Source organism: Lontra canadensis, unplaced genomic scaffold (genome assembly GCF_010015895.1).
Source record: "Lontra canadensis isolate GAN:19392208 unplaced genomic scaffold, GSC_riverotter_1.0 scaffold177, whole genome shotgun sequence".
NCBI lineage: Eukaryota > Metazoa > Chordata > Mammalia > Carnivora > Mustelidae > Lontra > Lontra canadensis.
The window spans coordinates 1,324,971-1,352,410 of NW_022631171.1; the positions used below are offsets into that span (position 1 = coordinate 1,324,971).

Consider the following 27,440-nt stretch of genomic DNA (forward strand, 5'->3'; position numbering starts at 1 on the left):
ACTATGAATGAGCAATGCTTTCTTCTTGTTCAATGTCAGCAGCACAGAAGTTAGAGACATTTCAAAAAGTAACTTAGGTACTCAGTCTGAGCGACAAAACTTGTGAAAAGCCTGCATTTTATTTAAACTTTCACTTGCTCAAATCTGAATTCTACAAAGGATCCTAAAAGGCTAGATGACTACACAGTTCCTTTGGGGGCCCTCTGGGAAGAACTCATTCACGGTGCCCTGAAGGTTCATTTCCTCCCCCAGCTCAGCAAGAAGCTAGTTTACCAGGGTTTTTGTTTTTGTTTTTTTCCTCAACAGAACAGGTGAGCCCAAAGAGCAGCATACTTTCTTTCCAACAAGGCCATTTCCAAAACTAGGACAGTTCCATGGTCACATGGTCACCCAGATGTGCACGACCCCTCTCCCAAATCCCCTTCCGTGGTGCCCAGGACAAACATACTTCCTTCCTGGGTAATGAACTCAGGGGACCCCACATGCTTTGCTGAGATCCCCCAAATGTGAAACCCTACTACACATGTATAGTGTGCGTGTCTTCCATGCCCTCCTTCTGCACAAGTTCATCTGAGATGCCACATTCTCAATTTGCAAGGCAGAAAAATAAAAATACTATCAACACATATGTTTTAATTTTGAGTAACAAGAAAACAAGAACAAAATGACATGGATAGCCCGATATCTTGTCCTTGCAAAATAATACAATGAAGACAGAAACTGAAGAACCAAACTCTAAATTCTATACAGAAAGAAGAAAAATAGTTAATCTAGCAGATTATTTAAACAATCATAAATATACACACAAAGGATATCTTCCTCAATTTGAGATCCTAATTCTTCCTCATCAGCTCCAATAGCGACGTAGTCATCTAAACACAGGCACAAAGAATTGTCAAAAATAAGCGATTATGACATTTAAAAAAAAATTTCAATACAGAGTAAATTAAACTGCATTCCTATTTCTTCAACCCCATTGCCCTAATAAAGAGTCCTTTTTGTTTAGTTTCATTAGAATCTGATCTCTTTCCTACCCACTAGACTCCTCCTCTGGATTCACCTAATGTCCACAGTGCTCCTGCATGATGACTCCTTATCCCTCAGGAGTGGGGAAGTAATTGATCTAGCAGGCAATTCCTCAATTCACAACTCCATAAATTCTGGTTGCTCCAGCAGAGAGTAGAGAAAGTTATAGAAAGAAATGTCTTGTATCCTGTGACTCAGGCTTCAATGCAAAGAAACCATTCATTTCATCTGCCAATCACATATATGGACACACTCAGAAGACTCCTATGCAAATATTCAAATGGATAGAAGGAAATAAAAAGAAACTAGGAAGAAAAAAGAAAAAATATATAAAGAGACAAGAAGGGAATCAAAATAGAAAGGGCAGAGTAAAGAGAAAAACAGGTCATAGTAACTATGGTACAGTATAATAGAAAAGAAAAGGAATGAAGTTGTATAAGATGATAAATATTCCTATATACGAAATTTTTTTACATAAGAATGAATAACTTCAAATTAAATTAAGGCTCCCATATATATAAAAATCAAGATCTCTTTTCCACTTAAAAGAAAGTAAAAAATGGAATTATGAATATAAAACTTATATATGTCATACTAACATTTAACAATAGGACCCAAATACAATACCATTAATGCTCAATCTGGGAGCAGAGTAATTACAGTTGACCCTTGAATGACACAGGGATTAGGGATGTCAACTCCCTGTGCAGTCAAAAATCCACATATAACCTGTGACTCCCCAAAGACTTAACTAGTAATAGCATACTGTTAACCAAAAGCCTACCAATGATGTAAAGAATTAACACATATTTTATATATGTACTATACACTGTATTCTTACAACAGAGTACACTAAAGAAAAGAATGTTAAGAAAATCATAAGAGAAAACACATTTATGTATTGTACTAGTTTTGTTGGAAAAAAAAAAAACTTCATTATAAGTAAACCCATGCAATTTAAACTCATTATCCAAGGGTCAACTAGGGTTTGTAGATTAAAAGTGGGGGAAAAGAAGATTTGTGAAAAACCTTTAAGTTACTATGAATCAAGGGAAACGTCCACATATTAGAAAGGATCTCCTTCTTGGAACTATACAGTAGCAAGCAGAGGCCCCACGATGCCTTGTGCTCTCTGCCATCGTTAACCCCTATGTGCCACAACATCTTCCTGAACTAAGCAGTGCAAGCAGCTACACGAGGAAGCCACTGGCAAAACAGAAATATGGAGGTGGACATGCATCGATGGTGGTGAAGAACAAAGGACCAGGAAATGAAACAGGGTACACTAAACTTACCTCCCGTTCGGAGAGCTGCGGCCAGCATCTCCCTACACTTTAACCGTACAGAATCAGAAGTGCTTGGTGCCCGAGGAAAAGATGAAACATAAGTATCTCGAGCATTTGTCTCATCCTTCCTGCTGCTTACGTTGCCACTGGAACTACTAAAATACATATACATGCACACACACCAAAAAGAAAACAGGAAAAATTCTCTTAAGGTAACATCATTACTATCACTCTCTAAAAACAAAAATTGGGGGCATGAATAAGATCGTATTCAGCAACTTTTACATGAAAAAAGAAATTGCGTGCATATAGATTTCTAAAAAGTTAAAGTTTTAGGAAATCTGAGACATGTTTCATGGTTTTTTTAACCAGTTAAACACCTTGATCATCCTTTTAAACATTAAACAATATTTTTAATAAAGAAAATACACATTACAGCTCAATACAATAAATGAAAACAAGGATCTGGGTTTTGAGAAAGGTGAGAGGATGATACCAGAGAATACGAAGCTCTCAACCAAGACTAGAGGGGAAAAAACAATGCTTGAAAAACCCTATTCCAATTAGATAACCAATGAAGTTTATATTTAAAACACTCCCTTCTGGATAAAAAATGCGTAGTAAAAAATGTATTTTAAGAATATGAAAATGTCTCCCCGGGGGCTAATAATACATTGTATGTTTATAAAAAAATAAAAATAAATTTTAAAAAAAGAATATGAAAATGTCTCTTTAATTCCTCCCTAGAAACATCAACTCAATCAGGACAGTTTAACAGTTTTCCAGTCAACCTAATCATTTCAATTGCTTCTAACTTCTTAAGAGTCTCACCAAAATATTTTCTGTGAGGTTGTAATTAATGTTTATCACACTGAAGATATTTGCCACAAACCTTTCCAAAGACACCAATCACCAGCCACAGAGTAACTTGCTGCATTCCTCCAAAGAGATCCCGCCTCCTCTTTCTCCACATAACCCACTATCAAAATGCACAAACTGATCCTGGTGGGCAGAACAGTCCTTCTGTATACCTTTTACGTTTAATCACCTCCTTCCTGAAGCCTTGTCTTCTCCAGAAAGAGAGAGTGTGAGTAAGCATGCATGTGTATAGATAAACACAAACCACTTTGTCAGACTTCATATGTGATACTTCAATGTGTTTGTCAATAGGCTCTCTCCCTAAATTTCAATTCCATAAAACAGACAAAAATATACTAGGAACTCATGCCTTCTCCAATATCTATTTAAAATAGCTGCTACACTTTTATGTTTTATATCCAAGACATGAAGTCAGCAACTTTGAATATAATACAGCTGAAAGATCTGTTAAAAATTTTGTAAATTATGGCCTATACTTTTCAAAAATATTATGGTCATGATAAACAGTGACAGACTGAAGAAGTACTCCAGATTAAAGTAAACCAGAGATGACAGCTAAATGCAGAATGTGATCCTGGATGATATTATGGAAAAATCTTTTCCTCTGCAATAAAATGCTTTATTGGGAAAACCGCTAACATGAATATGCCCTACAGATTAGGAAAAAAGCACTTTATTAATCCTAACTTCTGGATTTTGATATCTATATCGTGCTAGATGTGAGAAAGAGAACTTGTTCTCAGTAAATACACACTGATGTATCTAGGGATATAAAGGACTCTCATTTAGTTAAAAATAAAATTATTCATGTGACTAAGTATGTACACACACATATGTGTATGCATATACACACACAGTGGCAACTGGGAGTTCTTTGTTCTATTCTTACAATTTTCTAAAAGTCTAAAACTATCTCAAGTCAGAAAACACTGAATAAATTTTATAACAAAGGATGTTCACCCTTTAGCTTACCTCTTTTATTATCAAGTTTAGTTAGTTCTTATGCATAAGACAACAGTGTATGGAATATTAATTACTGTTACTGAGCCAATGAGGGGTACATTATCACTTTGGGGAAAATACTAAGACATTAAGTTAAAATGGGTAGCCTAAAACTTTAATCCATCAGAATCACTTGAAAAGCTTGTAAAAACATTTCTGGGCCCCATCACCACAATTCCATATTCAGTAGTTCCAGGGTGAAGCCCAAGAATTTGCTTTGCTAACAAGTTGCAGGTTCCCTGATATTCCTGGGACTACACTTTAAGAACTACTGCTCTACATCAGAGTCAAGTGTTAAAACACAAGCTTCCCAAGAACAAAGAAACTGTATTTAACCTATTAGGCATATTATCTACAACATCAACATGCTAGATACTACACAGTTCATTCATTATATGTGACAGGAAAAGAATAAATGCAAAGGCCTCATGAAAGCTGAGGAATAACTGGAACCCTTCATTACTGAACTTCACATTTTAAGTTCTTATGACAGACAGCTAAATTGAGAAGGAAGAAATTCGCATAAAAAGAAAAACAGATCCAGGATCCCCCCTGGAAAAAAAGAACAAAACAAAACTAAAAAAGAAATGTGGTAAATAAAGGCAGTAATCACTTGAATCTTTAATTAATACCTTAATACCTTCATTATCAATTCTATTAGTGCTATCCCAGGGATTCCATTCAATTAAGTTTACTGAATACAGTGTAAGTAATTTCTCCTTATTTATTTGGTATCTTCTAAGTCTCTTAAATTCCGATGAAAATCTTGTAAGAAACCTTAGAATATTCTATCTGGCTATACACATTTACTAATTCTGTTTTTGTTTTTTTTTTTAATTTTATTTTTTCAGTGTTCTACGATTAATTGTTTATGCACCACATCCAGTGCTCCATGCAATACATGCCCTCCTTAATACCCATCACCAGGCTCATCCATTCCCCTACTCACCTCCCCTTCAAAACCCTCAGTTTGTTTCTCAGAGTCCACAGTTTCTCATGCTGCATCTCCCCCTCTGATTTACCCCAATTGACTTTTCCTTTCCTTCTCCTAATGTCCTCCATGTTATTCCTTATGCTCCACAAGTAAGTGAAACCATATGATAATTGACTCTCTGTTTGATTAGAAATAGGAAGAGGAGTACAGACATGAGACCATAAATAAGACCACAGAGGAAGTGACAGTCAAATACAACTATGACTTCAAACAGAAATGAATTTCCATAAAGTGCATACCTTTCTTCTCTTGCTTCAGGGCTATTCTGTGATGTAATTGCAGTATCTTTTTTCTTTTCTTCAGGGTCTTTATCTGTTGATGGTCCATCTGAAAATTAGGAAATCCCTCAGTTGTTAACATTTGTTTAAAAAATTATAAAATGGAACTACTTTACATTATCAAGCTATTGATGCAACAACAACAACAAAAATCCTAAAATTTCAAAAGTAAATGAAGTTTATGCAAGCTCTTCTACTAGCATATGTACTTGGGTATTTTTCACAGTGCATGCTTAGCATTCCCAAATAAACTCCCTCATTTAGTGGGAAGCACAAATTCATATGCCAACGGGAACCTAAAATGGCAAAAAAAATACTTAAAATCTTTTAAAACTAGTAAATAAATAAATCAATGAAACGGAGAAAAATATACAGAACAAAGAAAGAATACAGAAATAATATCAGTACTGTCATTTTAAAAATGAAAAGTGCAAACCATATATAGCAATATAATTTTAACAATTTTTCATGAAGTCAAAAAATTTGAGGTAGTATCCAAAATGTATATAAGTATTTCTGGGATGGTAAACAAAGAACATTTTCATAGAAAAGACTTCAGGATTAGTAAAGCCTACCTAACACTTCCTCTATCTTAAATAATCTATAAAGTAATATAGAGTCCACAAGCTTTAAGAGATAAAGAGGTGTAAAACAGATTGGGCCAATGCAATTTTTTAACAATGAAAAGAAACGTACATGTTTAAATCAACCAGAACCGCCTTCTGAAGCTGGGTTCAGAAAACGTTTGGATCTACTGCATAAATTATCCCACTTATCTATCTACATTTTGATCCCTACGTAAGTAAAAGAGCTACATAAATACTTTACTTCTGCATATCCCTCTGTACAGCATATAAAAGAGCATACACATATTCAACTGTTTAGTTAGTTTAGTTTAGTTAGTTTTAGTTTAGTTCAGGACCACCTAGGTAACTTTTAAGCATAACCTAAAGCTCAAGCTCCTATCCTGATCCATTCAATCCAAATCTCTGGCAGTGAAGCATGAGCATCAAAATCTTTAAAAGTTCCCCAGATGACTCTAATATGCTAATCTAGATGAGGCTAATTGATAGAGAATGGTCTAAATCACAATTCTAGGAACTCATCTTGTAAACGTTAGGGTTACCAAATCCAAAATACAATTCAAGTCCCCTATAATATTGTGTAAGTTTTCACTTACTAATTTTATTGCCCCTTTTTATTCTCTACAATTCATTTCCAAAAACTAAAGCTGGTAGAAAACAAAGATTACTAATGACATTAAAGAATGTAACAAGGACTAGAAAATACTCCAAAACTAAAAGGGTAGAAAGCATGTGAAAGGTGATGTAACAATGCAATACTACCTAACAATGCAATCATACGGATCCCACACACAGCTCTAACGGTGTGAACTGGTGAAATCCTTTGAGGAAGCAGAGCAGTAAGAGATGTAAACAGCCTTAAAAGCATTCCTACTATCTAAATATAGTGTCATGAGCAACAGAGCAGATCCAGAGAGAAGGAGTCCAGCTCTGGACTGAGACTATCTGCAGACTACACCTCACCACCAATCCAACTGTGCACAAGATGCTTAATCTCTCTTTATCTCCATTCCTCTTTAGAAAATGGGAAATATATTGACACCTAGTACACTGGGTTCCTGGGAGGGTTAAATATATCCATATGTTAAGTATTCAAACTATGCTGCAGTGTAGCAGTAGTAGTAAATCTTCTGGAAATCTATCTAGTAACCTACAGAAAAAGTTTTAGGCAGAAAGATGTTCATCAAGACATTATTTATAATAGCTATAAAGTTAAGAAAAACATATCTAAGTGATTAAATTAAGGCAAGTGATTAAATTAAGGCATAATCACCCAGCGGATTATTCCGAAACCAATAAAAGTGAGTTAATGATGATATAAAAATATAAAATTTTTTTCATTAAAAAAGGCAATATAAGTAAATATACATACAGTATAATTATAGTTGAAGCAAAATCCATACACAAGGAGAAAAATGGGCAAGAAATGCAACAAGATATGAACTGATGGTTGTATTTAAAGACAGACTTAATGATTTCTTTTCCTCCTCCAATTCTCCATATTTAATGAACATGGAAATCTTTCAATATTAAAAAAAAGTTTTTAAAGGAAAACTTCTAATGAGATCAGATACCTCCAATAAGTATAAAGGAGTAGAACTTCTTTAAATTTAAGATTAAATGAACGTAACTACAATGTCCCACAAAATGTAAACCATCTTTCCAGAAATAAAAAACATGTATATGGTTCTCAGTCAACTTTCTATGGCAAATTCTAATTACTTCAGAATATGGAATAAGATTTAAAATTTAAATGAATTACAAACATAAAGTTTCAGTTTGTCTTTAAAGACTAGGGTTTTAAGTTTTTTATTTTGAAATAATCTGACGCTTGCACCGATGTTTTAGAATGATGCAAAAAACTTTACTCAGGCGCACCTGAGTGGCACAGTCGGTTAACCATCCAGACTCCTGGTTTTGGCTCAGATAGTGATCTCAGAGCCCTGGTACTGTGACCTATGTCGGGCTCTGTGCTCAGCATGGAGTCAGATAGGGTTTCTCTCTCTTCTCCCTCTGCCCCTCCCCACTGCACACTCTCTCTCTAAAATAAATAATAAATAAATCTAAAAAAAAAAAAGAAACTTCACTCAGATTCCCCAAGTGTTAATGTTTGGTATACTCACTTCCTTATTCATTCATCACTGCCCCCTACTATACACATACATGTGTGCTATATGTACACAAACACGCACACCATTGTGTGCACACATATTTCTTTTGAACCATCTGAAAATCCGTAGCAGATACCCTGCTCCTTAATCCCAAAATACTTCACTATGTATTCCTCAAGAAAAAAATTCATTTATATAATCACAGTAAATAATAAGTAAATTTAACAATGATACAATACTGCTTACTTACCTACAAACCTTACAAAAAGGTCTTTATAGCAATTTTTCCTTTCTGGTCCAGAATCCAATACAGGAACATATATCATATTTAATTTTCTTTCTTCTTTCTTAAATTTTAGAGGCTTTACAATTTTTAGTTCTTAGTTGGAATAGATTTTTTTGTTATTACTACTATTGCCCTTGAAATTTTAAAAGTTTCAACTTTTTCTATTTTTTGTCCATGTAAGGCTAATACCTGCTTGATTCCATGCCGGGGCAGGGAAGACAGATGAACCCAACACACTTTTTGGTTCCAGAATATAAAAAAAGATAAAACTTAAGGGGTTTGTCAAACGGACACAAGAGCCAGTTTGAATGGGTGCCCATTAGTCAAATCTGGGATAATATAAACATCAAAACAGTAATAACAGTAATGAATTATAATCCATGTTATAAAACAGGAATCCACTAATAGGAAAATAACAGGCAAGTAAAAGGAGGGCTCTTTCTTGTAATAGTAGAATGTTGATTTATAAATACTGAAGAAGCAGAAGAGTTAGAAAATCACAATTTTGCAACTAACACTATAAAGAACAGTTTGGGCAAGAATTGGTTGATACTAAATGGAGGGTTGGGGAGAAGACCGAAGAGAAGCAAGATAGTTTAAGGATCTTAAAATGTCTTTCATAAAATGCCTATCAGATATAAGAAGGAAAATGATAAACTATACAGTGTATGCCTTGACTGGGTTATCAAAATTAACAACATCAATGCCTCTAGATGTGATAACCTCACATCCAACTACAGATGCACAATCTGATCTAATCATGAGAAAACAACAGAAAAAGTCCAAATCAGAATTATTTTAAGCTGCTATTAAAAACACCGATGAAAAATAAATAAATAAATAAATAAATAAAAACAAAGATGAGTGCTTATATTCTTCAAATTGTCAATGTTATAAATAACATAAGAAGGCTTAAGAACTATTCCAGAGCAGAAGACTAGTGATCCTAGACTTGTTCTCAAAGGAAAAAAAAAGTTAGAGGACATCAGTGGGACACCTGACAAAACGGGAATCTGCCCTATAGATTATAGTACTATACTGATGTTAAATTTCTTGTATTTCCTGTATTATGATTACATAAGAAAATAAACTTGTTCCAAGGATATAGACACTTAAGTACTGAAGGGTAAAGCACGATAGATGAAACTATTCTCAAATGGTTCAGCAAAAGTAATTTGTGCGTTTGAATATATACATACAGAGAAAGGGAAGAAATATGACAGAACAAAAATGGCAAATATTAAAAATCTAGAAAAAGATACATGTGAGTTATTTTTATTATTTTTTATTATTTATTATTTTTTATTATTTTATTATTCTTGTAAACTTTCTGTAAGTTAGAAAATTATTTCAAGGAGCACTTGGGTGACTCAGTCGTTAAGCATCTGCCTTCAGCTCAGGTCATGATCCCAGAGTCTGGGATGGAGCCTCGCATAGGGCTCCTTGCTTGGCGGGAAGCCTACTTCTCCCTGTCCCACTCCCACTGCCTGTGTTCCCTCTCTCACTCTGTCGCTCTCTGTCAAACAAATAAATAAAATCTTAAAAAAAAAAAAAAAAAAAGAAAAAGAAAATTATTTCGAAAAACCTTTTTAAAAAGTATGACAACTTTCTCATGGGCAGAAATTTTCTTCTTAAAGAGAAGTCCAGTTCTAAGTATTAAAAGACAAAAAAAGCTAATTTTGACTAACTTAAAAAAGCAAAACCCTCAGGGATGTCAGACTAATGCCACTCTCTCTTAATGTAAGGCATTGATTTCAATACATTTATATTTGTAAACAGAAAAAAATACAAATACCAAGTGTTTGAGTAAGCCAGATCATAAATATATATAAGGGAAGATCAATTATACCTAATAACTTTTTCCAGGATTTGATGAGAGACTTTGCTAAAGATGTAACTTCTTCATCTGTACTCTGCTTGCGAATAGCATTTACTGACATTCCAATTCTTGTGGACTGCAAGGCAATGACAAAAAAAATTGTATAAGCCATTTTATTTCAGACACTTTAGTATTTCATTTTCTTCTTTCCCATTTTCCTGTGAGAAAAAACCTGTTATTTAAATTCTTTAATACTATATTAATATATTCTTGTATATTATATATATATATATTCTTATATACGATAGAATTAAGATACATGCGTCTTTAGATCAAATACTGGACTCATCGAGGTTATTACCATAGAGATCTGTAAGCATATAAGTTGCTACTGTAATAAGGCTGGTTAACCAGTAAAATGAAAATCAGTCTTTCCATAACTCTCAAAGAATAAAACATAAAATGTTTGAATTTATATGTAGGCCATCCTGAAGCAATCATGACTAATATATGTACTTCTTTGTTTCTATATATTCTTCAACACAGATTACTCCATAAATCACCTGCTGAGACTTCAATGAGAATACCCAAATATTACCATCGACAGAAGTTTAAAAGCATTTTTTTGCCCAAACCAGCAAATAATCACAGAAATTAAAATGAACGTCACAGAATACAGTAATATATCATGTGGTAATATTATTGTTATTTATTATTCTTATGCCCAGGATTATGCTGGGAGCATCCATATATTCATTAATCTTCCTAACAACTCTATGAAGTTGAGATCATTATCCCTACTTGCCCAGCAATATTACTAATTGGTAAAGCTGGGATTTTAATGCAGGTCTGCCCACCCCCAAAGTCCATGCTCTTTCCTGCACACCAATGGCTTTCAAATTGTACTCAAAGAACACAAAAGCTATGACAGGCCAATTAAGGATGATAAATAAAAAATGGTAAATTATTTAGTAAGTTCAAGTTGTTAGTAGACAATCTTTCAAAACATACAGTCAATGGAAGAAAAAAACAACAAAAGGAATTGTTAGTGGCAAAAAAAGGGGGGGCGGGAATCCCTGCTATAAACTTTAAGACAAAATAATAAATGGGTACTTATGGTTTCCTGCTAAATTATTCAGTCTTCTCAACAAAGAGATTCAAGACAGAAATTGGTTCAAGAATTTAGAGTATGTGTTTGGCTGGAATGGCCTATGTTATACCTATGGAAGGCTACGCAATGCAGATAAGGTTTCATAGTAGAAAGATAAAGGGGACTCTGCAATTCTAAAATCCAAAAATGTTTTGTGCTTAATGTTTTGGGAGGGTTTTCCCCCAAAGAAAGAGGTTTATTGCTTTAACAAAATGCTCTCAGAACTTTTTTTAGAGAAGAAAATACTTTACGAACTTTAAAACTTTTTAGAACTTTTCTAACACTTCGATACAGAAAATTTTCCAGAAGCAAGTGCCTGGGCTACATGGCAGAGCCTACAACTGTGTAGACCCAGAGCTGTCCTACTGGATGCAGCTAACTGCTTAGAAGCCAGGCTTGCACTTACAGCCACCATACCAAGTGTCAGGTCTGGCTTCTTATCCTGATGCCTTCAGCACTCCTTCTCCAGCACCCATTCACAGCTCTTCCTCACTACCACCCCACAACCCACCCCACCAACCTAGACAAAAACCTACTTTTGGAATGAGTCAGGGAAATCATCTGAGTTACTAACACAGTTCTGAAGCTTGCAGTTGATATAGACTGGCAAAGAAAATGGGATTTTAGGAAGGAGAGGCAAGCAAAGATATAAGGAGAGCATGAACAAATCGTGTGCTGTGCGTGATTGCTTTTTAATTGTCACAGGATGTTTTCATCACTAAAGAGTCAATAATTTCCTGCTTAAACCCCATGAAAACCCATACGGAGACTAAGCATCTGTAACAAACATGCTTATTTAAGGAAGAGATCATCTAGTCAAAAAATAGTAAGAAATGAGACTGCTAAGGTAGACTGACAAAGATCTGGGTAGGTTTTCCCTCCATTTTAAAGAGGGTATTGGGGGAACAGTAGAAGAAACTAGACAGAGAACAGGATTATTAAGCTGTATTACTTTGATAACCAATTCTAGATGTACCTCTAAGAATTCTCTGGATTCTGGATTTTTCCTAATACCAGTGTACTATAATTTACAGGATGTAACAGGTGGCCTATTAAAAAAGTGTTGTGTGCTCAAATAACATTAAGATTGTAGAGCTGAGGCGCCTGGGTGGCTGTCGTTGGTTAAGCATCTGCCTCTGGCTCGGGTCCAGGGATTGAGCCCTACATCAGGCTCCCTGCTCAGCAAAGTCTACTTCTTACTCTCTCTCTGCCCCTCCCCATACTTGTGCATGAGCTCTCTTTCTCTCAAATAAATAAATAAAATCTTTAAAATTAATAAATAAATAATGCAAACAAACAAAAAAGAACTATAGAGTTACAATGCTTCTTGACTCCAAAACTAATGAAGGTTTTTGAGATCAATTATACATTGTGAAATTCTAGACAGAGAAAATGTATGCTTTGCCCATGTCTGGCCATCTGATTTCTACAGAACACCAATTCTGCAATTAGAAAGATGCTACCTTGGTTGGTACCTGGGTGGCCCAGGCTAAGTGTCTACCTTGGGCTCAGGTCATGATCCCAAGGTTCTGATCCCAGGGTCCTAGAATGGAGCCCCACGTCAGGCTCTCTGTTCAGCAGGGAGCCTGGTTCTTCCTCTCCCTCTGCATCTGCCTGCCACTCTCCCTGCTTGTGCACACTCGCTTTCTCTCTGTCAAATAAATAAGCAAAATCTTAAAAATAAAAAAAATTTAAAAAAAAGAAAGACACTCCCTTGGAAAGATGGGGAAGGCATTAAGCAGACTTAGGGAATCAGCTGCACATTTGCGGTAAGGCAGAAAGGAATGAGCAGTGAGATTAAGAAACACTGTCAGCATCACAGGAACTAAGCAGACTTGTATGTTCTAGAAGAATCATCTTTATGATCACTCATGAGTTTTTGACAAGATGATTTAAGAAAGCCACTAAATCTTTTTTTTTTTTTAAGATTTTATTTATTTATTTGACAGAGATCACAAGTAGGCAGAGAGGCAGGCAGAGAGAGGGAGAAGCAGGCTCCCTGCTGAGCAGAGAGTCCGATGCGGGGCTCGATCCCAGAACCCTGGGATCATGACCTGAGCTGAAGGCAGAGGCTTTAACCCACTGAGCCACCCAGGTGCACCAATAGCCACTAAATCTTAAAGGAAAAAAATATAAAGCTACTAAAAACACTGTTGAAAGAAATTAAAGACCAAAATAAATAGAAAGGTATCCCATATTCATGGATCATAAGGCTTAAATGTTTAGACTGCAATACTAATAAAATCCAACTACAGATTCAATGCAACCCCTATTAAAATCCCAGCTGCCTTTTGTGTAGAAACTGATAAGCTGGGGCGCCTGGGTGGGTTAAGTGGGTTAAGTGTCTGCCTTTGGCTCAGATCATGATCTCAGGGTCCTGGGATGGAGCCCTACATCAGGCTCTCTGCTCAGCAGGGAGCCTGCTTCCCTCCTCTCTCTGCCTGCCTCTCGGACTACTCATGATCTCTCTCTCTGTCAAATAAATAAATAAAATCTTTAAAAAAGATTAAAAAAAAAAGACTTTTAGAAACTGATAAGTTTATTCTAAAGTTCACACAGAAATACAAGGGATGCAGAATAGCCAAAACAATCTTGAAGAATAAACTTGAAGGACTCACAATTACCAAATTCAAAACTTATTACAAAACTACAATAATCAAGACAACGTGGTCCTATATAAAGAGAGACATGCAAATTAATGGAACAGACTTAAGAATCCAGAAATAAACTCCTCCATTTTTTGTCATTTTCAATAAGGATGTCAAGATAATTCATTAGACAGAAGAATATTAAAAAGTAAACAAGTAGATATCCATATGTAAAAGAATGAAATTGGACTTCTTTATACCACATGAAAATTAACTCAAAATGAATCAGAGAACTAAATGAAAGAGTCCCCCCTAAAAAAAGGAATAAATTTGTGTAACCTTGAGTTAAGTAACTATTTGAGATTTGAAATCTAAAGCACAAGCAACCAAAGAAAACAGACAAATCAGACTACGACAAAATTTTAAACTTTTGTGCTTCAAAGAACATCACTAAGAAAGTAAAAATAACCCACAGAATAGGAGGTAATATTTGCAAATCCTATATATGATTAAGGGACTTGTATCTAGAATGTATAAAGAACGATCACAAATTAGTTAATTAAAAAAAAAAACTATCGGTGCGCCTGGGTGGCTCAGCGGGTTAAAGCCTCTGCCTTCAGCTCAGGTCATGATCTCAGGGTCTTGGGATCGGGCTAAACATCCGGCTCTCTGCTCAGCAGGGAGCCTGTTTCCTCCTCTCTCTCTGTCTGCCTCTCTGCCTACTTGTGATCTTTGTCTGTCAAATAAATAAAATCTTTAAAAAAAAAAACTATCCAACTTAAAAATAGGCAAAAGCTCTGAAATGACATTTCTCCAAAGAAAACATATGAATGGTTAAGAAGTATATGAAAAGATGTTCGACATAATTAGTCATTAGGAAAATGGAAATCAATACCACAATGAGATATCACTTCACACCCAGTAAGATGGATATAATCAAAGATAATAACAAGTGTTGACAAGAATGTGGATAAACTAGAACCTTCATTTACTTGCTGTTGGGAATGCAAAATTGTACAGTCACTTGGGAAAGCAGTCTGGCAGGTCCTCAAAATATTCAACACAAAGTTACCTTATGACTCATCGTTTCCACTCTTTCAGATCTCTACCCAAGAGAAACAGAAACACACAAACCTATATATGAATGTGCAAACCAAAAAAGGAGAAATAACCCAAATGCCCGTCAACTGACAAATGGATAAATAAAATGTAGTATATCCATACAGTGGAGTATTATTCAGCCAGAAAAAAGAATAAAGTACCAATACATGCTAGAACACATGAAACTTGAGGATTATGCTAAGTAAAAGCAGCCAGACAGGCGCCTCACTGACTCAGGTGATAGAGCATGTGACTCCTGATCTTGGGAGTCATGAGTTCAAGGCCCACATTTAAGTTCACTTAAAATTTAAAATAAAAAAATAAAAAAACTTAAAAAAAAAAAAAGGGAGCCAGAACCAAAAGGTCAGATAATTTATGGCTTCATTTATATGAAATCTCTGGAATAGGTAAATCTAAAGAGACAAAAGGTAGACTGATTAGTGCTTGCCTAGGGCAGAAGAGGGGGAGAAATAAAGACTGACAACTAAAAGGTACCCCAGAGGCTAGCTACATGCTGGCAGCAGCTATCAATAACAGATCAAGAAAGTGAGATTTAGGGAGATCAAATCAGGGCCAAGAATCCAACTTCATTTCCTTTCACAGTGAGATTTCAAACTTGGGAGATTCAGGTTTTATTCTTTTTGAGGAAGGCAACATTTTTCTACAGTGGTAATTTAGTAGATTATTGATTTATGTTGCCATCTTTAAAAAAGCCCAGAACACTGTAATAGGACAATACAAAAAAGTTAATGGTATTAAAAATGTTTTGGTATTTTATGACAATTATCTATTCAAATCATGAAACAGATTAGCACCTACCTGTAGTAATTCCAGGGTCATGGGAATATTCTTAAGCTCCTTCAGTAGATCCAATGCTCCAGCCTATAAAACAAAATAATTGTATACTGAACTTCCCAGCTGACAAAGCAAAGACTAACTAGAGATTTAAATTTATGTTTTCCTATCCACAACTCACTATGGCTCACTTATTCATGTGGTAATAGTGTATTTATAAAAGTGAGAAAGGGAAAGAGAGGTAGTGTTTTCCAAATAACTCATTAAAGAAATATAAAATCCATTTACTGGGTTAAGATCAGCACTTATTAAGTATTGCTTTGTTAAAGTTCATTTTACATACAGTATTTACGTGTCCCAATTAGAAATCTGAATTGGGTTTCCTACTATGGTGGCGTAACACATCCCAAGTTTCCATAGAGAAGACCTATCTGATTAAGGAGCCAACCCTGAGAAAGTGGGAATGGAGGTCAGAAAATGTTGCAGCACCTCTAGCATTCACTCACACACAAGGAGAGTGGGAAAGGAAGTATCTGTACTAGAATTCTCTTGAGGTCTCTCTGTATCTTCCCGGTCTATCACAAAAACACTGCTGTCTACCTTATTCTTACAAAGTAGGAAAAAGCAAATTCTGAGAGAAAACTCAGAATTAAGATGCTAAGCTCACAGGCCTGTCCACTGCCATCTAGAATCAAAGGCTCGCACATTGATGATGAAGATGGAACAAAATAAGGCTCCTAGAAGAATTATATAAGCCACCTAAAGTTTAAAAAGGAATGAAATAAGAAGCAACAGCATCACCTATACCTATGGCCAAATATTCCAATTTATCATATTTCATACAATACAGTCACTTAGGGGCGCCTGGTTGGCTCAGTGGGTTAAAGCCTCTGCCTTCGGCTCAGGTCATGGTCTCAGGGTCCTGGGATCGAGCCCTACAAGCAGGGAGCCTGCTTCCTCCTCTCTCTCTGCCTGCCTCTCTGCCTACTTGTGATCTCTGTCTGTCAAATACATAAATAAAAATCTTTAAAAAAAAATAAAAAAAAACAATAGTCACTTAGTCATATTTTATTTAGTCAAATACTCACTGTACTATATTTAGACACATCGTTAGTCTATAGGCCACTAATAAAGAAAAAAAATTAAACTATGACATAGTATTATCACTGTTTTTTAGTTTTTTAACTCTTTTAGAGTTGAAATTTTTATCATATATCACCTTTTACATATATAAAAGAAAAATATAAGCAAAATAAATTGGCTAAGTTGTTTCTAAAACTATGTCACATTTAGAGTCCTTAACGCTTATGAATAACTTACTGGCTCAGATTCAATATGTTTTTATCCCACCAAAGGTTGTGTCAAAAACACAAGTAATGCAGCATTTCATAAAAGAATCCATCAAAGAGCTAAATTAGCTCTTAGCTGGCTTTGTAGTGTGTAGAGCTAGTTGTTTTTCACCCCCACTGCTCTTCAACCATTTGGTTCCTTGAGGTTCAAAGAGCAAGCACTCCACTAATGTTTTTCAGAGTTTCTTCTAAGTCACTGACACACTAAAAATGCTGATGCTGGGTTTGATATTCTGCCTGTGAGACTACATTCCAAGAACCATCTGGTTGACAATATATGTGTAATTCATTCCACTTTCTCCAATGTTAAAATATGAAAACTAGGCAGCCTATGAATCAGTGAAACACAGCATATCCTAGGAAAATAGAAAGCCCCAGAGAATGTCCCTCATTATGCACCCCAAAGGAAGAAATAAGCATGGAAACTTATGGTATCAAATTTCTTAAATATAAAATTGAATAAAGGCTTCCAGTCATGTAATTTTTCCGTTTAAAACTGAGACATCAGACTTGGCTGTGGAGAATAAAAATGTATTAACTTTTCTTCTGGTAATAAACATATCTATCATTTTAATTTCACCCAGCATCTCATAAATAAAAACTTAAGTTCAATAGCAGTTATGAAACAGGTTATTATGAAGGACTTTAATGATTTACTGCTTAAAGATTCCTTCTGATTTTAAAATTCTACAAGTTCTTTTCATTTGGAGGTAACCAGAAACAGTGAAACAATATAGTTGCTAGATAAGAAAACTAACATTGACTAAATTTACTAGTAATCAGGAAATTTCTACAGGAATGACATCTCAGTGAGGAAATGGGGTCTTCAATCCCCAATATGCAAATCCAAAAATCAAACCCTCTGAAAATCAAGATTTCATGGGGCCCCTGGGTGGCTCAGTCAGTTAAAAACCTACCTTCAGCTCAGGTCATGATCTCAAAGTCCGGGGATCAAGCCCCACAACAGGCTCCTCCCTCTCCCACTCCTCCTGCCTGTGCATGTCCGTGCCCTCTCTCTCTGTGTCAAATAATAAAATCTTTAAAAAGAAAATCAAGATTTCTTACAGATTTTCAATAAACTCATTTGCCAGCAACACCTAATCTCAACATATGTAAAGTCATTTATGTTCTATATATCCCACTTCATGGGAGAGTACTACATTTCACTATAGAAATGTTAATGTCTGATTAATGGGAACAGCCCAGATCTGCTTAGGATATATGATATATGTATCACATTATCTTAATAAAATCTGAAAATTGAGGAATTCTCAAATATATCAGACTCTAAAGGTTTTGATTAAGGGATTGTAGACTTATATCTTACAACTACCATAGACATTTTTCATCTACCCATGTCTCCATGGACTTTCTGATCCATTACCTAGGATTAATTAGAAAGGAAGATAGAGAATCACACTTCTAGGAGTCCTTAGACTTACAAAATGCTATCATGTATAAAGTTGATTCTTCTAACACATCAGCAATGTGATGTAAGTTTTAAACTGTTTTCCAAGTAGAAGCAATAGATAGATTTGCATTAATTCCACCACACTCTCCTTTTTTACACAGATGTCTTTGGTGAGACTGGAGTCAGAGATACAAGCTATGGAAGAAGAAAAAGCTAAATAACATTCATGGGATGAAACTATGACCTTTCTCATAATTACACTATGCTCTAATCAAATAAGATGAATATCTCAATTAAAGTTCTTTAAGAAATAAACAACTATGATGATCTGAATGAGCAAAAAGGCAAAAGCAGATGATCATATATTAATTCAGTGACAAAATCTTCTTTGAATATTACTATGTGCCAAGCACTGTTAAATACTTTATATATGTATTATTTCATGTTCACAATAAACCCTGTAGAAGCAGGTAATCATTTTACAGAAGAGGAACTGAAAACCCAGATAATTTAGGAAACTTGCACAGTCATATGATTATTACTAACAGTGGTGAGACCTACCCAGTTCTGTCAAGTTACACTTAACGCTTCTCAACAAATACTTAACTGTATACAAAACTCTGAGGATATGATAATGAGCAAGATAGAAATCCTTTCTGACTACAGGAAATTTAAAATAAACATAAATCTTTGAGCATCTACTTCAAACCCTAAATTATACAAAGAAGCAAACTCAGAAAAGGAAAGTAACTTGGCCAACTGATAGGTAATATAAAAGAACAAGAACTATCATCTCCTGACCCTCACACCACTGTTCTCTCCATTTCATAGGTCCACTGGGAGTAGTTCTAATCCATGAGCTGGGGTGAATAGCACTGCCGAACAAGAAACTATGTTCTATCCTTCCCCAATCATCACCTGCCTCTAAAGGTCAAATCTATTAGATTGCAGCATCTCCTACAGATAATGATGCAAGAGAAAGAAAGATTCTACCTTATCTTCCAGAGTCAAATTTAGTTCACAAGACTGGCTAAATAATAAACAGCAGCTATAACATGACTTTATTACATGGCTGGTACTATCATCAGAAACAAGTACTTTTTACAAAATATGGTATTCAAATTTGTACTGAGCATTCAGCATACACAAGCTCATATAGGGTAGAAACATCCTTCTCCTCAAGGAGACATAAGGAAGAGGAAGCAACACAGAATATACAATGAAGAACATGATATATATATATGTGTGTGTATGTGTATGTGTGTGTATATATATATATATATACACACACATACACATACACACACACCCCAGATCTAAATTCAAATCCACACACTGCCATTTCCTAATTATAAGATCCTGGGAATGTTGTTTACCCTTTCCAAGCTTCAGCTTCTTTATATGTAGGAGAGCATAATACACTGACCTAGAACAGTTAAAATGGTCAAATGGAGTAACATAACACTATGAAGTATTGAAACAGAGTACCTGACACATAGGACATGGTTGATAAGATGTACAAAGAAATAAAAAATTTATCTACTCCCATCATAACAATATCCTCAAAGAGCCATAAGCCAGCATTTTAAGTAAGCATTATTTAAGCTCAATCAACTGAAATACCTCTTAGAATTATGAGATTCCAAGATTTAAAAACTTAAGGTGCTATTTAAAAAGGAAACACTGGGGCACCTGCGTGGCTCAGTTGGTTATGCGACTGCCTTCGGCTCAGGTCATGATCCCAAAGTCCCAGGATCTAGCCCCAGGATCGAATCTTAGATCAGGTTCCCCACTCAGCGGGAAGTCTGCTTCTCCCTCTGACCCTCCCCCTTTCTCATGCTCTCTGTCTCTCAAATAAATGAAATCTTATTTAAAAAAAAAAAAAAAAAGGAGGGGTACCTAGGTGGTATTTGTGTTTGTATGAATGTGTTTTTAAAATAAAAAGCTCCAGAGATACCTGGGTGGCTCAGTCGGTTAAGTGTCACCTTTGGCTCAGTTCATGATCCCAGAGCCAATGTATCAAGCCCCATGTTGGGCTCTCTGCTCAGCAGGGAGCCAACTTCTCATTCTCCCTCCCACTCCCCCTGCTTGTGCCCACTCTCTCTCTCATAAAGAAAACCTTAAGGGGCACCTGGGTGGCTCAGTGGGTTAAGGTCTCTGCCTTCGGCTCAGGTCATGATCTCAGGGTTCTGGGATCGAGCCCCACATCGGGCTCTCTGCTCAGCAGGGAGCCCGCTTCCCTCTCACTCTCTGCCTGCCTCTCTGCCTACTTGTGATCTCTGTCTGTCAAATAAATAAATAAACTCATTAAAAAATAAAAAAGAACATCTAAAAAAAAGGAAACACTGTAAATATTTTTATTATGGCTCAGTAACATCACTATAAACTAGTAATTATAATTTTACTATGTCATCTCAAATTTGTAGTTATTCTCAACCAAAAGGACAAGCAATTAAAGGAAAAATACATAAATTTGACTTCATAAAAAATGAAATCTTTTGAACTTCAAAAGACACTATCAAAGAGAGTAAAATGATAACCCACAGAATGGGAGACAATATATACAAATCCTGTCTCTGGTTAAGAGTCTAGTATTCAGAATATAAAGAATTCTTACAATTCAATAATACGAATACTCAGTTTAAAAATGGGCAAAGGATCTGAACAAACATTTCTCCAAACATACAGAAATAGCCAGCAAAAAGTGAAAAACGTTCACCATCATCAGTCATCAGAGAAATGCAAATCAAAATCACAATGAGCTACCTCTTCACATCCACTGTGATGGCTATAATCATAAAAGACAAAATAACAAGTGTTGATAAAGACGTGGTAACCCTCATCCATTGCTGGTAAGAATGTAAAATGGTGCAGCAACTTTGGAAAACAGTTTGGCAATTCCTCAAAAAGTTAAACATAGTTATCATACAACCTAGCAATTCTACTCCTAGGTATATATCCAAGAGGAAAAAAAATATGTCCACACAAACACCTGCACAAGAATATTCTAAGCAGCATTATTCATAATAACCAAAAAATGGAAATAGCCCAAAATGTCCAAATGACAAATAAACAAAATGCAAGATACCCCACCAGTACAGTAGTGCTGTTCAGTAACACAAAGGAATGAAGTACTGATACCTGCTGTAACATAGATGAATCCTGAAAACACTAAGTGAAAGAGGTCTGTTACAAAAGAATACATATTGTATGATTCCACTTATATGAAATGCCCAGAACAGTAAATCCATAGAGACAGAAAACATTTTGGCCGGGTGGGGGGGGAGGGGGCACAGATATATGGTGACCACTTAATGGGTACAGGTTTCTTTTCTGGAGTTATGAAAGTGTTCCTAAATTAGATAGTGTGGTGATAGCTGTAGAAATCTGTGAATATACTAAAAACCACTGAATTGTACACTTTAAAAGGGAGAACTGTATCGTGTATTTCAATAAGGCTGTTAAAAAAATTGTGTAGTCATTCTAAATCTCAATATATACTACTTAATCTAACCCTGATATGAAAACCAAAGTTTTTTTTTCTTCAACCCAGTTATAAGGCTTAGAAATTCACACATTCCAAGTATCCCAGTTCCTAGTATTTCTAAGTTCAATTTCTCTCCCAACAATTTAATTCTACTAACCCTGAGCCTTCAAAAACAAAGCTCAACACCACTGACAAAATCCATGAATCTGAAAATTCTAAGTTACCTTACTCCCTCTAAAGTCATGTAATAAATCCTTTACAAAAACAATATACAAGGTTTTTTGGCCCTTACCATATCTTAAGGACTCTTAAGATTCATCTAATCTTTACTATATTGTCTCCAGTTTACTACCAAAAACAAACAAACAAACAAAACCACATACACACACACACACACAAAAAAAAACAACCTCAAATGGTTTTAGAGATGTTAAGGAACTTGCCTAAGATCACACTGTTAAAGTTCAAAAGAGCCAAGATTTGAACTCCAATTAGGAGTCAGACTTGCTTACTGACATCAAGTCAAAATGACATTAATTAAAAAAAAAAAGTTAAAATGACCTAAAAAGCAGTTAATACTTGAAAATTTGGAACTAACTTATGTGGTTCATCAAGGCCTCAGAGTATACACTTATAAAACAGAGTATAAAATTATAAAACTGCTAATACTGTTTAAGACCAAGTATACACATGGTACAACATTCTGGATAGTTCTAGGGTCAGGATACTGACTGGATATTTAGGGCAAGCTGCTTCCCCAAGAACGGCAAATACCCTTACTTCCTGGTCTTATATTCACCTAACTGTACCCATACAAGGTTCCAAAAAAAGGGTCTTCTAAAGAGACACTGCACCTGAAAAGAGCAGTACTTTGAGCAAAACAGATTTAGATTCACGTCTTCATCTGCCCACTTTCTAGCTATTTGGCTTAGGACAATTCACTTAACTTTCCAAATAATTTCCTTATTTTTAGAATGGGGTATTACTTATCATGTACAACTGTCCCTGGCATAAGTACTCAGCTGAATGCCTGGCTCAGAGTAATAGTTCAATGAATGGTTGCTGTTTTTATTATTACTTAAATGTGACACCTATGCTTTATTAAACAAAATATGCAATAACAGCACCTAAACTTGCCAATTCACAAGGAAAATGACAATTTTTCAAGGAAAGTTTACTTTTTCGTAGTATAAAAATATTTTTAAAAGCTCTCAGAAAATCTGGGAAACACACACACACACACACACACACACACACACGGAGGGAGAAACAAATCTACCATGATCCTACAACCCCCAGAACAACCTCTGTGAAATTACTGACCTCTTAAAAAGCTATTTGTGGGTTGATGTGCTTTGGAGGGCAAAGAGGGAGAGTCATTCAGACCACTTCCCCTTCTCTTTATTTCATTTGCCAATTTGAATTTCTGTAAGATATACAGGAAAAGGGAGAAGAAAAAAACATAAAAGAGCCAGTCAATTTTATCTTTCTTTTTGAGGGGCAAGTTTCCATATTGATCAAGTTTTGAACTATCAGAAAAATGAGATTTGACGAGTATCTGTGGAGTTTATCCTCATTCTCCCCATACTCATCATTATTCCTTTATACCTTGAGAACTGCAAATAAATACAAACTGGTCTTCTCCATACTTATCCACTAAGGAATTACTCATTTTTAGGAAACACCTATTACAAGGAAAGGAAACAAACAGCTAATGCATTACATGATTAATGGATACACATTATAGCCTGAGTTAGAGAAAAAAATTACCCAACAAAAGCCCTTTTCCCCTCTGAGGTTCTACTGTGTGAATCTAGGGATGCCTCCAGGTAAAGAAAAAAGCTTTCCAATTTAAACAAAATAACAGAAATGTTCGGCCTATCAAGTAATCAGATCTCATCACTTGCACTGGGCTATATCAATGAGAAAAATAAATGGCAAAGGTAATGTCTGGAACAGAAAACAAACAGGAAATACTTTAAAAGGCCAAAATTGCAAGTGCAGATTAACAGAGTATGAAATTACATGCTAAGCAATGCACCTGTTAAAGAAAAGAGGAACAGACTATGTACAAAATCTTAAAAGTTCACTGTTTAACACTATTTTCTGCTTTGGAATGCTGTCCAGTAGAAAACCTGGGTCGTGGCTTAATCCAAATTGCACAGTACTTAATTTAACTGGGTGAACTACTTAATCTCGCTCAGTTTCTTATTCTACAAAATGGGTACACGATAATGGCTGTGTTGTGAGTCTCAAAAGAAATTTGCACAGATGCTTTTTAATTTTAAAGCGCTGTACAAATCAGAGCATCCCTTTTCTCCTTCACATTAGTTTGATACGGAATTTATTTCATCGATAGGAGTAAGTTATTTCAGGTAGGCTGATACTGAAAACGTACTGAGCAGCGTGGTACAAATTCAGGTGAAGACAATCATGGAGCTGCAACGGAAAACAGTCGACTCTGAACCAGAGGACTGAAAGTAGCTCACACTGGTAGACAAAAATGCCGAACATAAACCACAAAGAAAACATGTTTATATAAACACTTTATCAATAACAAGATAATGCCACTGGTATTAACTGTAAACCACTTAGAGTACCCAGCAATGACATCTGGCCAAATGCATCTACCAGTACACCTAAGTGTGTGTTTTAATCTTAGCTGTTTACATACTAGCACCTGACAATATCCAGTTTTTAGCGACTTGCCAAGCGCACTAGCATACTCTCTACCTTTTTAATTGCCAAACAAACCTGTAGCGTAGACGAGATAAATCAAGTGAATGTTTACCATTCTTCGAAAAAAATCCAAAAAACTTACCAGTTTGATGTCTAAAACATATCACAAACCTCTACGTGATATTATTTCTAGTTGTTAGGCAGCGATCATGGAAAAGAGAACAAATTCTTTCAAACTGTGAAGAGCTTTCTACACTCTTCAATTCTTAAGCCAAATTGAAGAGGTAATTAGCGAGTCAATCAATTCCTCCAGTTTAAAGTAAGAGAATGCCCCCTTAGGTTTACTACGCTGTACTAACAACGAGAAACTTTGAAGTACCAAGAACCGATGGTAACGCCGGCCGCCGCAGGCCGCGCGCGCTACCTTCTCCCCGACGCCCTCCCCAGGACGCGGGCACCATCCACGCCGGCTTCCCGCCCCGAGAGGGCCCGCGTGGGCGGGCGGGGAACTCCCGAGAGCCCGGCCCGAAGCCTGACGCGTCCGGCCCCGGCCAGCAGCCCGGCCTCCCGGCCGGCCCGCACCACCCGCCTCGCTCACCGCGTTCTTCTTCTGCACCATCTTGTCCATTTTCTTGGCAATGCGGACTACTTCGTCCTCCATGGTTCCCGCAAGTCTTCCCGCGCCCAGCCCGTTTGGGTCGGGAAGTGGGCGAAGTTGGAGCTGAGGGGACGGCAGGACAAGAGCCCAGGCGCTGGGCGAGCCCACCACAGCAGGCCTGGGCCTAAGCCCTTCCTCACAAACCAAGCCCGCGGTAGCGGCGGCGGTGTCAGCGATATCGACTCCGCCCCCGCAGACAGCGCCAATCGAGCTCCGCGCGCACCGTGCAGGCACTGACAATCGACAGCAGATCGCTGGGAAGCCGCGCGCCAAGGCGCCCGCCAGACCGGCGTCGACCAGAGGCGCTGTCAATGAGTTGACTCGCAAACCCAGTGGCTGGGCTTCCCGCCAGGTCGTTGTAAAAGTCTGTAGGAGGCGAGGCCGAGTTTTGCCGCGCGTGCGCCTCCGGCCCAGACTCCGCCCAGGGTGAGCTTCAGATTCTCGGAGACACACTAATCTCTGAAGCGAGGCGGTTTTGGGGAGGGAAACCGTGGCGGTCTTTAAAGGCAGTCAAGTCGGGGCGCCTGGGCGGTTTAGTGGGTTAAAACCTCTGCCTTCGGCTCCGGTCAGGATCTCGGGATCCTGGGATCGAGCCCCGCATTGGGCTCTCTGCTCGGCGGGGAGCCTGTTTCTCCCTCTCTCTCTGCCTGCCTCTTTGCCTACTTGTGATCTCTCTGTCAAATAAATAAATTTTTTTAAAGGTTTAAAAAAAAAAAAGGCACGGAGCGCCTGGGTGGGCTCAGTGGTTTAAAGCCTTTGTCTTCGGCTCAGGTCAGGATCCCAGCGTTCTGGGATGGAGCCCCCAGTCCGGAGCTCTGCTCAGCAGGGAGCCTGCTTCCCCCTCTCTCTGCCTGCCTCTCTGCCTACGTGTGTTTTCCGTCTGTCAAATAAATAAATAAAATCTTTTTTAAAAATTTTTAAAAAGGCAGCCAAATCCCGAGCCCTTTTTCTGTGGGAGGCGGCTACAGTGAAAATCAGCACTGCCCCAGTCTCCCTAAATCTTTATAATATGGATTGGATCGCTTTAGGCGTCCCCTTTTTAGAAGACAAATTGTTTGTAAACTCCTCAAGAACCGAGACCCAATCTGGTTTGTTTCCTGATTCAGAAAGTCGACACAGTAGTTTGTTGAGCATTTCTATCTTGAATAGTTATTAAATTTTGTCAAACGTTGTTTTGTGTCAGTTGACATGATCACATCAGATGTTTCCTTCATTGTATTAACATTACATGATTTATTTATAGTGAACCATTCTTGAACTCCTGACGTAAATCTCATTTGGTCATGGAGTGTATTCCTTTAATGCTTCCCCAGAAGCCCCTCAATAAAATGGGTTGATAAAAAGTTAATTGTAATCCCCAAAGTAACCACTAAGAAAATAACTTAAAATGTGCAAAAAAGTGAGAATGGAGCAATTCAACTACAGTGAATTTTCATTTCAATTACTGTTTTTCCAGCTCCAGATATCTATTTTGTTAACTTATTATAATTTTTATCTCTTTATTGTTGATACTTTCTTCTGATATTGAGATATTGTTCTGATTTTTGTAATTTTTTAATTCAAATTATTGTTCAATCATTATTAAATTCAATTATTCATAAGTTGAATAATTTAATCCTTTAAAGATAATTATTAGTTAAGGACATACTTCTGCCATTTTGCTACTTTTTTCCTATATCTTATACCTTTTTTTCCTCAGTTTCTCCATTCCAGCCTTCTTCTGTAATTGATTTCTTCTAGTATACCATTTTTACTCCATTCTCCCTTCCTTTTCTGCTCCTAAGAAGGGCGGAGGAGCTAAGAGGACAGTGAGATCCAATATCCTCAGCCTGGCCAGGATCTGCCCAACTTCATAATCTCTGAAAGTACAATTAACATTTTAAAATTATAGCATTCTCTTTTTAATAACCCCAACTCATCCTCAATAGTATACAAATGCTTTCCTACTATACAACTC

At 36.6% G+C, this 27,440-nt stretch overlaps 1 protein-coding gene across 3 annotated transcripts in view; it reads right to left on the reverse strand.

Annotated features, from left to right (window-relative positions):
- The window catches only part of TCEA1 (transcription elongation factor A1), a 39,118-nt gene extending 13,444 nt beyond the window's left edge, over positions 1 to 25,674 (reverse strand). Inside the window, exons 1-7 of one of the 3 annotated variants that reach the window (XM_032846589.1) lie at positions 25,424 to 25,669; positions 23,470 to 23,572; positions 15,924 to 15,986; positions 10,296 to 10,401; positions 5,427 to 5,514; positions 2,322 to 2,467; positions 816 to 872 (exon numbers count right to left, since the gene is read on the reverse strand). In XM_032846589.1, coding sequence (XP_032702480.1) covers positions 816 to 872; positions 2,322 to 2,467; positions 5,427 to 5,514; positions 10,296 to 10,401; positions 15,924 to 15,944 — 418 coding nt within the window. In that variant the 5' untranslated portion in view covers positions 15,945 to 15,986; positions 23,470 to 23,572; positions 25,424 to 25,669. Of the gene's footprint in view, positions 1 to 815; positions 873 to 2,321; positions 2,468 to 5,426; positions 5,515 to 10,295; positions 10,402 to 15,923; positions 15,987 to 23,469; positions 23,573 to 25,423 lie in introns of all 3 variants that reach the window. The other 2 variants (XM_032846587.1, XM_032846586.1) reach the window with 2 other exon arrangements.
- Positions 25,675 to 27,440: the final 1,766 nt, after the last annotated feature.